At 51.2% G+C, this 12,816-nt stretch overlaps 1 protein-coding gene across 4 annotated transcripts in view; it reads left to right on the top strand.

Moving 5' to 3' along the window:
- Window positions 1-12,816, top strand: part of LOC119403119 (protein virilizer homolog) — a 288,697-nt gene that overhangs the window by 46,884 nt on the left and 228,997 nt on the right. For 3 of the 4 annotated variants that reach the window (XM_049418020.1, XM_049418012.1, XM_049418008.1), the window contains exons 6-7: window positions 2,270-2,350; window positions 3,132-3,328. In XM_049418020.1, coding sequence (XP_049273977.1) covers window positions 2,270-2,350; window positions 3,132-3,328 — 278 coding nt within the window. The remainder of the gene's footprint in view (window positions 1-2,269; window positions 2,351-3,131; window positions 3,329-12,816) is intronic. The other variant, XM_049418016.1, reaches the window with a different exon arrangement.

The raw sequence follows: 12,816 nt of genomic DNA, 5'->3' as shown, positions 1-12,816 counted from the left end.
TGAGAAAAATTTTAGTGAGTCTGAGTCCGAGTGAGTCCGTTTGTGGTATATTTCGGTGAGTCTGAGTCCGAGTGAGCCCTAAGCGCAAAATATATTTCTTGAGTGAGTCTGAGTGAGCTCCCCACTCTTTTGCCGACCTATAGTTCTATCTACACAACTTCAGCATTACTATCAGCTTTATGTGGGCTCAAGTTTATACTACCATCGACTCACACATACTTCAAAGCACTAGTGTTCATACGCCAGCTCAATATTTATTTATCAGAGGCGTGAGTTACGGAGGGGGGCAGGTGCCGTGACCCCCCTCCCTTCCGCAAGCTCTTTGACTTCCAGGAAGGTCTTGGTAAAAATATCTCGTGTGAGTCATCTCTTTCAATAAAAATGTCCTTACTAGATTGCAACCACTGATAACGCATACTGAAGGTACAAGATCAAAAGGCGCCAAATAGAGCACCAATTCTTCGAGATATTGGTCTTAAAGAGCATAGACGCCATAGTCGAAAAAGCTAATTATACGCTAACGGACTCATGAGTCGACTCACTCAGACTCAGATAGAGCCATGTGTCTGAGTGAGTAATATTTTGGTGAGTTTGAGTCCGAGTGAGTCCGGCTGATGAAAATTTTCGTGAGTCTGAGTCCGAGTGAGCTCTAAGGGCAAAATATATTTCATGAGTGAGTCTGAGTGAGCTCCACATTTTTTGCCGACCTATGCAGGCTCCACTGCAGTGCCTCTTTGGAAAGCTTTTGTTTTGGCTTGGTGAGTTAGGTAGTCAGCTGTGACAATAACTCATTGGATAACTGTTCTTTGCTGGAGAAAAAAGAAAAAATCAGTCATTCGGTTGCACTATCATATTGCTGCTGTTGTCATGCATATGCTTGTGTCACACATGCATTTTCTTGGCTTACACAAATTTATTGGTCTGTCTGGCAACAATTTTCTGAATTCCAAACTATGCTGAATACCTAGCTTTCTGCAGTGTGTCATGTATTGTGGGCTGCCACAGTATGTAGGATATGCATAATTCCTTATAATACTTGCACTTATGGCAGTTAAAAAAAAAGACCAACAACACTAACAAAACCAGGACATTCATCTGCCCTTTACCATTCTACTGTAATATTTTTTACAGCAGAGATCTTTGGGTAACTCTGTGGGAAAACGATAATTGCTGTACTACGATACAGCATGCATAGGGGTATAACTTTGCAAAGGATGATGAGTTTCGTTGAGTGAGAGCAAATTTGGTGGCAAACCGTGATTTTGTAGAATTATAGATTGTTATAGATCATACTACTATTATTTTTTCCTGCATAGAAGATAGTGGATACCAGCAGTGTTTAAAATGATAAACAAGACATTGAGCCATGTCATTTACCAGGGGGGAATGATAGCAGCAGCAAAATAGAGCTCTCGGAGGAATTAACAGGCATTACTTCTACATGGGTGAAACTCCTTAGAACTATGCAAGACAAAATTCCACATCAGAGGGTGCACATCAAGGGATGCGACTGAGATATTGAGGCATCATTTAGTTTATTTAGGATAGCATTATCAAATTCTTAAGAAGAAATAATTCAAGCTGTAAAGATAGACAGTTTTTATGTTAATGTTTTAAATGTCTTATAACTTGGGGAAATTTTTGCAAAGTTTGATTTTATTCAAATGTCTTTTTTTGTAGTCATATACATAACTGCATGGTGCATCATATATGACACTTGACACTTTCATCTAATAAGTTCACAACCATAAGGTTCTTTTTAAAATTTTTGGTAGGTGAGGTTTGCTTGTGTAATGATGGCCTAATGAATGTCTTGTCTAACTTTTTCTCAAGAAAATAAAAATTAATGCAGCAAGGGGTTACAAGCACTTCTTTCTGAAACTTTTTTTTTCTATCAATGTATTTTGTTGCTTATTGTCCTGATTGCTACTGACAGAAATTTAACAAAGAACAAGTAAAAGTAGCCAAACCTTTGCGTGAGAGATGGGCTATTGGAGAGGAGACATTTTATTTTATTTTGCACTAAGAAATATTAAATTCATATTTGCTTGCGCCATCTCACATTTGTAATTTGTTCTTTGTCAGATTTCAAGATCTTGCATATGCTTAGGAGACTGGTCAAACTATAATCAAATATAGCTATTCTGGTGTCAGATGCACTGCTCATTAAGGTTGTGCGCGTCTTCTTCTTCACCCTGCTTTTTTTGTTTTCCTTTTTATTTTTTTTTTTTTGTTCTTGTTACGTACGTACCTTCTCCCTCCACTCCAGTGAAGGAAGGCATACCCAAGTCCAAGTGGAAATTGTGCACCATGGTTGCATCCTGGCTGGACAGTGTTAATAACACAGAGGGTGAGGACGTCTCACGTTGTCCAAGCAGTAACGTTGCCTCATCGTAACCGCCTCGTGCTATTCTGCTGTCCAGCTCCCCCTTGCCTCAGCCCTTCCGGTCTTGTTTGTTTTCCCCTTCCTTTTTTTTTTTCTTCTGCTTTTCGGGTACCTCCATGCAGCAGCATTCTGGTGGTAGTCTGGAGAAGGGCCCCAGGAGTGGAATTGGCTTTGCTACGCTGACTTGGGTGTTGGTTTTGAACACTTACCTATTGTTCAGTGGAATTGTGCTTGTTCCTTTGCTGCTGGCTGCCCTCAGGCTGTCTGCAGGATCACCTGCCGCACTCCTCTCCTCCTCCTCGCTTGTCCTCAACTTTGAGGTCCCTTGCACTGTGCTTTCATTTCTTGCTTTCCTTCTCTCTGCTAGCCTAATATGGAGAGGGTACCTTCAAATAGTGGTGATAAAAAGCAGGTTCACCATTGTGACCACCTGATTGCCTGTTGCCATTAATAGGGCAAAGCTAGTGTGCTAGTTTGTGAAGTGTGTGTTTTCATTTCTGTACGAGAATTTTTGTAGCACGTCATCTTCCTTTGGTTTAATCCAGGTGTAGATACTAGCATACCTGTTTTGGTTTGTTTGGTCAAACTTGAGCAAGAGCTTTACGTTAAACCGGAGACATTTACTGTGTGCTGCTTGTTTGTCTTTTGCTGTTGGTGCAGCGCCTTGTATATGATCGGTAGTATCCTAAAAATCATCTTTGATGCGGTAAGAGGGTGATGATATACTTATCACTATCTCTGGCAGAGACCTCACATCGTGCACCAGACCATGAGCGAAGTTCAGAGTCTTCCATCCCTTTGGTACCATTGGAGTGGTCGGCACCAGGGCCTGGTGCAACAGCTGGCTCATCTGATCACCCTGAGGGTGGACGACATGCTGTCCCCTATGGTGATCCGCGGGCACCTAACTACGGCAAATCTTGGGCTGCGCAAAATTCTCAGGTATGCTCTTCTGACCATATACAGTTGAACTCTTCAATAACGAAAGCCCTCAAGAACGAAATTTTCATGGCAACGAAGAAATCTGGCGTCCCCAGTGAACGTCCATAGAGTTCAATGCATTTTCTCCCTCTTGACAGCAAAGAGGTTTTAAAAAGCACTCCCCCAATAACAAAAGTTTCAGGTAGTGATTCGCAACACAACATTTTTTTCAACCCAAGAGCTAGTTGGGAACTCAGAAGTTCAAAAATTGCAGCACCGCTCATTCAACAAGTTGAGCACATAGTTTCCGCCAACAAGCATCGGTGCGACCATTGCTGTTTACATTCGGTCAGATGATGATGATAGCAACAGGACTTGTTTTTTTTTTCGCTGATAATAGTTTTTGCTAATGCCTCTGTTTGCAACTACGTTGGCACACGACGTTTCAAGTGATGGCACCCACGAAGTGACGTCATGCCGACAGACACGCTGTAGACTGCCCTAACTGCTTACTGTCGCGCGTCTCCCTAACTGCTTTCCTCATTTCCTAACTGCTTGATGACGCTTCACGAGAAGTCTAGGATTATTGCCGCAGCTCCAAAGGCAGAAAAAAGGCAGATATTGCAGAGGAGGTCTGCATACCATGCAGCTCGCTGTCTACAATTCTCAAATCGAAAGACAGCATAAAGGCGGCACTTCAGAACGGCACACAGGCTCCTTCCATCAAGCTCCTTCAAAGTAACGTGAAACAGAGCAAGATCAGCGACCTCTTTAAATAAATTTTGGTTGTGAGAAGTAATTAGTGTGCATATTTTTCTATTTTTGCAACAAAGAATTTCGTACAAGAACGAACAAAAGTCGCTTCCCCGGCATTTTCATTATTGAGGGGTTCAACATTATTTCAATTAAAGCATTTGTGGAAAAAGTGATGGGTGTTACAGAAACTGCAGGAACGGGGCCAAGTCTTCCATCTCATCGTAATTGTCACTTGGGCTTGTTGTAAATGGTAGCGCTTCATGGTGACTTGGTGACGGAGGAGTTTATGCTTATAGCTAAGCTATACATTCTGACAGGCAGTGGGTTCTTTATGCTCGACAGAGTGAATGGGAGCTTTAAAGGCCAACTCCGGCGATTTTTCTAGGTCGATGGATCTCAGTGAAATTCGCTGGGTACGTTCCTTTGCACGTTTCCGTCATTTATGCCAAATTACAGGCTCGAGACATGCGCAGATTGTTTGCAAATGAATTTTACAGATTGTCTGCAAACGCCCTCCTGGCTTCCCACAATTATTGGCAACATTGCGCCTGTGACGTCAGTATTGGGAAGGCGGCGGAAGTGACGCAGCCGAGGGCACCGCTAACTTCGGCGCTTCAGCCGCTACAGCGAGTGTCTGCTGTGCACAAGGCGACAGACAGCGTTGGTATGGCCGGTGCTTCGCTGTTCGTCCCGGCTATCACAGTTTTCATACTCCGCGCCGGCGTGACCGGCATGCCTTGCACGACTTCCGGTTCGTTCGTAACAACGTCTACGTCATACGTAGGCAGTACACTCGGTTGGGTTTCGGTTTCGGTGTTGCGCTTTTTTGCTTATTTAAAATTATTCTCCAATTTGCCGAGTATTTCTGCTATCAGGCCCGTAACAGGAGCGTCTCAGGAACATAAAAGCACCATTACTTTGACATGGCCAAAAAATCGCCGGAGTTGGCCTTTAATGGTAAGGTTTGCTGCAGTGTGTGGTTCGCGGTGAAATTCATGTGCGCACTCTGTGCTGAAAATTACTTATTATTGGGGAAGCTTGCCTCACAGGTATTGCGAATTTTACTCATAATGAAGAATAGCCATGGAATGGATGCGGCAAAAGAGACCAGATGCATAGACTGAACATACACCAATCGGCCTAACCATGTTTCGTACTTTAGTTAAGTTGAATTCACCGCTTCATAAATGAAAGCTATGATTAAACCTACACATTACTTTCATATATGGTGTATTTGGCTATTTGCAATAGTGTGGAAAGTGCGAGGACTGGCACAACATTGTGGGAGAGCACGCGCGCCCATTTCCTTTCCTTAAGGCAGGCGCGATCGGGAACTGACAGCGGGAGCGAAGGAACCACTAGGAGAGGAGCACAGTCGCCCTTTCCGGACAACCCCTTCTTTCCCGCTACTCCTCGCGCTAATCCTCGCATCCCGGCTCACGGGAAAGGGAACTCGCCCTGCGAGGGAATCAACCCTCGCGGTGGGGAGGGACACGGGAGGTGAACAAAACTGCCGACCAGGCCGGGAGACGCTCTCTCGTGCCCTGCTGACCTACGAAGGAACATCTCACCGCCCCGAGACCCGCGAGCCGATCATCGACCGAAGGTGTAAGCCATACCCTTTGTTTTTCTACGAGAGCGGACTATCCCTCTACGCGACATTTACGCGTTATTGCTAACGTAGCAATAAAGTGTTGTTTATTGTTCTAGCCTGTTGCCTTATTCGCCCGAACCCGTCGTAGCTGCGATGACGCGCGCTACGGGAAGGGGACGTTGACACGGTACGACTATTTGCGGCTGGGACCGGAGCTAGGCTTCTGCACCAGCCGTACATAGAGCGGACCCCCTCATCTGGCGCCCAACGTTAACGAATTTGGCAACGCGGCTAGTTTTGTGGACGCGAGCGACTACCGACGCTCCGTCAACGTAGGACAACGGGCATGTCTGAATTCCAGGATTTGTTCATGTTGTCTGATGTCGCGTCGCAGAATGTCGATCCTATGGCTAACGCGGGGGCATTGTTTGGACTTTCCGACAGCGGAAATTTTGGTTGTTTCACGCGGGACAACCAAGGTGTTGCAGCGACCGCGTTAGGAGGGTTTAGGCCTACGACGGAGAGCGCCACGCCGGGCACCCCGTCACCTCGCGACGCGAACAGCGAGATGCCACCACATGTTGCTTCGGCACAAGCCGCAGATGTGGTCGCGTCTTCGGGCAATAGTGTGCCCTCGAGCGAGGTACTCTTGCAGAATGCGCTGTCAGTTATGCAGAGCTTAGCCAGCGCGTTGCAAAACACAGCGCAGCCTCCTTCGCAAAGTGCGGGACCACGTGTCAAGGTAGACATGCCTACCTACAGCGGGTACCACGACTGCAGGAGTGCGAATGAGTACCTCGACCGACTGCTCTACTATCAGCAAGCAATGGGGCTTCCCGACGCCGAACTTCTCGCGCGTGTGGTCCCGGTGTCGCTGACAGAGCAAGCGGCCCGATGGTTCCGACTGACCGGACATCGCGCCCGCACGCTAGAAGAGTTCCGCGAGAGCTTCCGCGACGAATTCCTTCCGGCGAATTACGAGTGGCGTTTGAGGAGGGAGTTGGAGCTACGCACCCAGCATCCGGACGAATCCTTGCTGGAGTACGTACGGGCGATGGACGAACTGTATCGCCTCGCTAACCCTCTCGCCACCAACGCGGAGAAAGTCGAGCGCGTTACACGGCAAGCGCACCCGACTTTTGCGGCTCACTTCAGGGGATGCAAGTTCGCAGACCTAGAAGAGCTCGCCGCCGAAGCGAAGCGCATACAAGGGGACATCCTCGCGGCGCGAGCGTACCGCCCGCCTCCACCCGCAGCGCAGTCACTCGAGCCTCGCTGCGCGTGGAACGGTGGCGCGGTCAGTTCAGAGGCGTTTAGGGGTAACGCGTCAGCATCGTTCGCTGATGAGCACGTACCGCGCGGTTGGGAACTGTCAGACCGCGCTTTGGACCCCTACGCTTACGCGCTTCGTACGGCCCGTGCTGCGCCTGCACGTGACGTTCCGCGGCAGGAGCACGTGGTCGAGACGAGCCCAGACGAGCGGCGCAACGCGGAGCGAGGCCCGCCGGATCGTGGCGACGAGCGCCCGGGCCGGCGCGGTTTCCGCGGTCCTTGCTACCAGTGCGGCGCACCGGGGCACATCGCCCGCGAATGCGGCCGCACGCCGGTTCAAGAGCGAACGCGCGGTTCGGGAAACGGACGACGCCGCCGGTGAACCACGTCGGGCACCGCGCGGCGATCAGTAGTCCTACCGATGCGCTCGGATCACTAGCACCTACAGTCTGTCGCGCAGGTAATGCCGTAGACTCGCCCGCACCGTTAATCGAGTTAACGATAGCTCGAAAGAAGTTTGTAGCACTTTTGGATACTGGGGCAAGCGCTTCATTATTTGGGGACGAGGTGTTGCACCATCTCTGCGAGAACAATATCCGCTTGAGACAAAGCAACACCACGTTCCGCCTTGCTTCGGGCACAGCGCAATCGAGCGGTGCGGCTAGACTTGTGATCCGCTGGGAAAGACGCGTGAGGCGACAACGCTTTGTCCATCTTCCCGGGTTGTCAATGCCTCTAATCCTGGGTCGAGACTTTCTCGCCAAGTCAGGGATTGTCATTGACATTGCAAGAGGGGGTTACCGAGAGCGCGACGGCGACGCGCTAAAGCTTTTCTCGAAAGCACCCGCATTGACAACTGCATGCCAATCGCAGGGAGCAGCGCGAGTGAGAGAGGAGGAAAGCGCGCGGAGTAAGCGAGTAACCCCGCCAGAACAATGTGCCGCGGTACAGGGAAGGTCAGTGCACCCGCTTTTGGCAGATGCACACAGCATGCCAGAAAGGGAAAAGGTGCAGCTGTCGTCGCTGTTGTACGAGTACGACGCGATTTTCACTGACCGCCCGGGCCGCACTACGCTGGTCAAGCACACAATCGACACGGGTGACGCACGACCTTGGAAATGCAATCCCCGACCGATTAGCTTGGCTAAGCGGAAAGCACTTGACGCCGCCTTGGACGAACTCATCGACACAGGCGTGGTCGAAAGGTCAAACAGCCCATGGGGTTTCCCGGTGGTTCTAGTTCCAAAGAAGGATGATACATATCGCCTTTGTGTAGACTATCGCAGGCTGAATGAGGTTACGAAGAAGGACGCATACCCTCTTCCATCCGTTTCATCGTTAGTATCCAACCTAGGCGGGGCGAAGTACTTTACGACGCTCGATGCTAGTCGCGGATATTTTCAGGTCGAAATGGACGAGCGGGACAGAGAGAAGTCAGCTTTCACATGCCACAGGGGACTTTTTCAATTCAGGAGAATGTCTTTTGGCTTGGTGGGGGCTCCCGCTACTTATCAGAGGCTAATGGACCAAGTTCTGGGAGATGCAAAGTGGCAGCACGCCCTCGCATATCTAGACGACATAGTGGTTTACTCGAAAACGTTCGATGAGCACTTGCGCCACTTAAGAGACGTTCTAGAAAGGCTGAGGTCTGCGGGCATCACTCTGAACCCGAACAAAGCTCAGATAGCGGCGACCCGAATAACATTGTTGGGATTCACGCTTGACGAGGGTCGCATTTTGCCGAATAAGGGTAAGCTGGAAGCGATAGTCAGCTATCCGTCGCCGAAAGACATCGGCGAGCTGAGGCGCTTTCTGGGCATGGCGAACTTCTATCGCCAATTCATTCCAGACTGCGCGACAGTGCAGGCGCCTTTGACAAAGCTCTTGAGGAAAGGCGAGCGTTGGGCTTGGGGTCAAGAGCAGGAGGCCGCACTGCGTCGCCTCACTAAGTTGCTGGCTAACACGGCTGAACTGCAGCTACCCGATTTGAACAGGGAGTTTGTGATTCAAACAGACGCAAGCGACCTGGGCTTAGGAGCAATTTTGCTTCAGGAGCATGGAGGTGCCCTCCGACCGATTGCGTTCGCGAGCCGTTCGTTAACGCCGGCGGAGAGGAACTACTCGGTAACAGAGAAAGAGTGTCTCGCGATAGTTTTCGCTCTCCGTAAGTTTGACTATTACATCGACGGAGTGGCGTTTGTTATTGAGACGGACCACATGGCGCTCACGTGGTTGAGGCGCTTGAACGAACCAAGCGGCCGCCTGGCTCGTTGGGCATTGCTTCTGCAGCGTTACGACTTCACCGTACGCTACCGCAAGGGCAAGAACAATGCCGCGGCCGACGCACTATCGCGTGCTCCAGTCCGTCACGAGACTGACCCGGAACGGACTGTGAGCGAGACACTCGAAGTAGCGCTAACGGAAACAGTAGAACAAACGTCAGTTCAAGGCACGAGCGTGAACCACGTAGAGGCTGTTGTTAGCGCGGGGATTGTTTTCAGCAGAAGGGAGCTGTTAGAAGCTCAGCAGAAAGATCCGTTTTGTCGAAAGGTGTTCGACGGGCTCCGGGAGCCGGGTGGCGAGGCCACCGCGCACACGGGAGCAGCTGGTATTGCTGTCGGTGCGGAGCGCTCGGCAACAGCTGGTAATGCTGTGAGCGCGTTGGATTCTTATCTGCTGGATTCTGATGGCGTCCTGCTGAGGTACATCCCATCCGACGATGACACAAGTGAGTCATTCAAGGTCGTTATACCGCGCAAGTTGAGAGGAGCACTGCTTCGCTACTTTCATGACTCGTGCATTGCTGGGCATGCGAGCGGCCCTAAGACTTATGCTAAGTTGTGTCGCCTCGCTACCTGGCCAGGCATGAAGCGGGATGTGATTCGTTACGCCCGTTCATGCCACGTGTGCCAAAGCGTCAAGCCCCGAGGCGGACGACCGCCCGGCCTCATGCAGCCGATCAACAGCCAGACTCCCTGGCAAATCGCGGCATGTGACGTAATGGGACCGTACCCCACAACTCCTAGCAGAAACAAATTCTTGCTGGTGGTCACGGATCACTTCACCAAGTGGGTAGAACTTTTCCCCCTTAGAAAGCTGACGGCTCGTGTGATCTTGGATAAGTTGATGGAGGTTTTCACCAGGTTTGGTTTCCCTGAGCAGTTGATAACAGACAACGCGTCTTATTTTACTGCGAAGGTGTTTGTTGACACGTGCGCCGCGCTTGGCATTAAGCACAAGAAAACAACCACCTACCATGCTCAGTCGAACCCCACGGAACGAGTTAATCGCAACGTCAAGCACATGCTTGTCGCGTTCTCTGAAAGGCACAAGGACTGGGATACCTACCTTCCAGAGATCGGGTTTGCGTTGCGATCGACTGTGAACCGCTCGACTGGGTATGCGCCTTCTTTTCTAAACCTGGGAAGAGAACTGCCGAATCCGATGGAGACTGTACTCGCGGATCGCAGTGGAGTGCCAGTGGCGTCATCAGCACGAGCTGAATACGCAGCGCAGTTGCGCGAGAAGCTAGCGGAAGTCTTACGTAAAGCACGCAGTAATCTCGGCACTGCTAGGGCACAACAGAAGGCGCAGTACGACCGCTCGCATCGGAACGTACACTACGAAGTGGGCGATCTGGTGCTGCGACGCCATCATGTTCTTAGCGACGCTAGCAAACAGTTTGCAGCCTCGCTGGCACCGAAATGGTCCGGGCCGTACCGAGTGCGAGAGAAGGTTTCCTCGCTTGTTTATCGGCTCGCGAACATGAAAGGCAAACCGAGCGGCGGACCAGTGCACGTATGCGACTTGAAACGTTACGTGTCACGGGAGGAGCATGGGGACGACTATCAGTCCCCCTCCGAGCCGCGGCCGGCGGCTGGGAACGCTCGAAACCGAGTGAAGAGCCCCGAGCCGCGGTACTTCTTGCGAAACAGGCGGAGACAACTCTGCATGTTGGATAAGCAAAAGGGAAATAGGTGCCGCCGGGACGGCTCGGAGAGGAGACCGTCTCCTCACGGCGAGCCCACACCCACATTACGTCGTCGTTGTCGCAGCCCCACCACCACCGGCAAGCATCGGCATGGACGCCTGACTGGAGATCGACCGGTACATCACGCCGCCACTTCCACGCTACCCCATCGCCTCACCGCCCGGCCTCCACACAAGGGGCCCGAAGACCAATGCCAACCCAACTGGGAGAGCCAGCTGCCTGGGGGCCGCAGCCACCAGGACGTGCCAGGGTTGTGTGGACACCCCGATGGCCTATGCTCCCTCAAGGCCACGGCGCAGCACGCCGAAAACCCCGAGCCCCGCCAGACCGGAGGAGCCCGAACCATGCTGGAGAGGCCGCCTGGAATGAAACGCCTCGCTGACTCGCTCCTCTCAATCACCACCAACGACCAGAGAGGCGGGACCCAAGGAGACGCGGTCCGGACCACGGGGCTGCAGGAGCAGGCCAGACCTACCGCAGCAGTGACGGCGGAGGCGACGACTGGGGAAGCCATGACGCAAGGTGGCACGGCAGCGAAGACCGTAACGAGGCCAGTGGTGGCTACTTCGGAGGCAGCGGCGACGCCAGTGGGGGCACCGGCGACACCCACGGCAGAGGGCCGACCGCAGGAGGGCACGGACCTGGACCGATCCGTCCTAGCCTTTCTCGATGAGGAATAACAAAATATTACCTCATGGTGCAGTCTCTGTCGTCCGAGGGCTTTCTTAAGGGGAGGAGGATGTGGGAGAGCACGCGCGCCCATTTCCTTTCCTTAAGGCAGGCGCGATCGGGAACTGACAGCGGGAGCGAAGGAACCACTAGGAGAGGAGCACAGTCGCCCTTTCCGGACAACCCCTTCTTTCCCGCTACTCCTCGCGCTAATCCTCGCATCCCGGCTCACGGGAAAGGGAACTCGCCCTGCGAGGGAATCAACCCTCGCGGTGGGGAGGGACACGGGAGGTGAACAAAACTGCCGACCAGGCCGGGAGACGCTCTCTCGTGCCCTGCTGACCTACGAAGGAACATCTCACCGCCCCGAGACCCGCGAGCCGATCATCGACCGAAGGTGTAAGCCATACCCTTTGTTTTTCTACGAGAGCGGACTATCCCTCTACGCGACATTTACGCGTTATTGCTAACGTAGCAATAAAGTGTTGTTTATTGTTCTAGCCTGTTGCCTTATTCGCCCGAACCCGTCGTAGCTGCGATGACGCGCGCTACGGGAAGGGGACGTTGACACGGTACGACTATTTGCGGCTGGGACCGGAGCTAGGCTTCTGCACCAGCCGTACATAGAGCGGACCCCCTCAACATTGATGTTGAGTTGAGTGAATGGTTGAAAATGTCTGATTGGAGGAATCAATGACTGCATGAAGGAAGCTTTGTGGTTACTTGGGAGTGACAATAAAATATTTATCGGTGTTTAATTATTATCCATGGCTGATGCCCAGGTAATTGTAAAATGTCAAACATATGCTGTGCAGAAGGGCATGATATTGGGTTTGCCATTATTCTTCTGAATCTGAAACATTAGTAGTATTGCTGCTATGCTACTATGTGGTGGGTCACAATATTAATGAAAACTAACAGACAATAATATCACGGATAGTATAGGGGATGCTATTTGTAGTAATTATTATATAAATGTGAAGAAAGTAAAGTGGACTAAAAGATAACTTGCCGCCGACAGGGACCGAACCTGCGACCTTCAAACAACGCGTCCGATGCTCTACCACTGAGCTATGGCGGCGGTCATCTTCCCATCCACTTTATGGGGTATATATGTGCATTTAAACCTAGGAGTGTTAGTCAGCGCCGATCGCAGCCATGGCGGCGAGTGTGGAACACTCTTTTTCTGCCTGTTGGTGTCACGTAGCATGTTATCTTTTTACGGCC

Source organism: Rhipicephalus sanguineus, chromosome 1, assembly GCF_013339695.2.
Source record: "Rhipicephalus sanguineus isolate Rsan-2018 chromosome 1, BIME_Rsan_1.4, whole genome shotgun sequence".
Lineage (NCBI taxonomy): Eukaryota > Metazoa > Arthropoda > Arachnida > Ixodida > Ixodidae > Rhipicephalus > Rhipicephalus sanguineus.
This window is presented reverse-complemented; position numbering and strand designations above follow the sequence as displayed.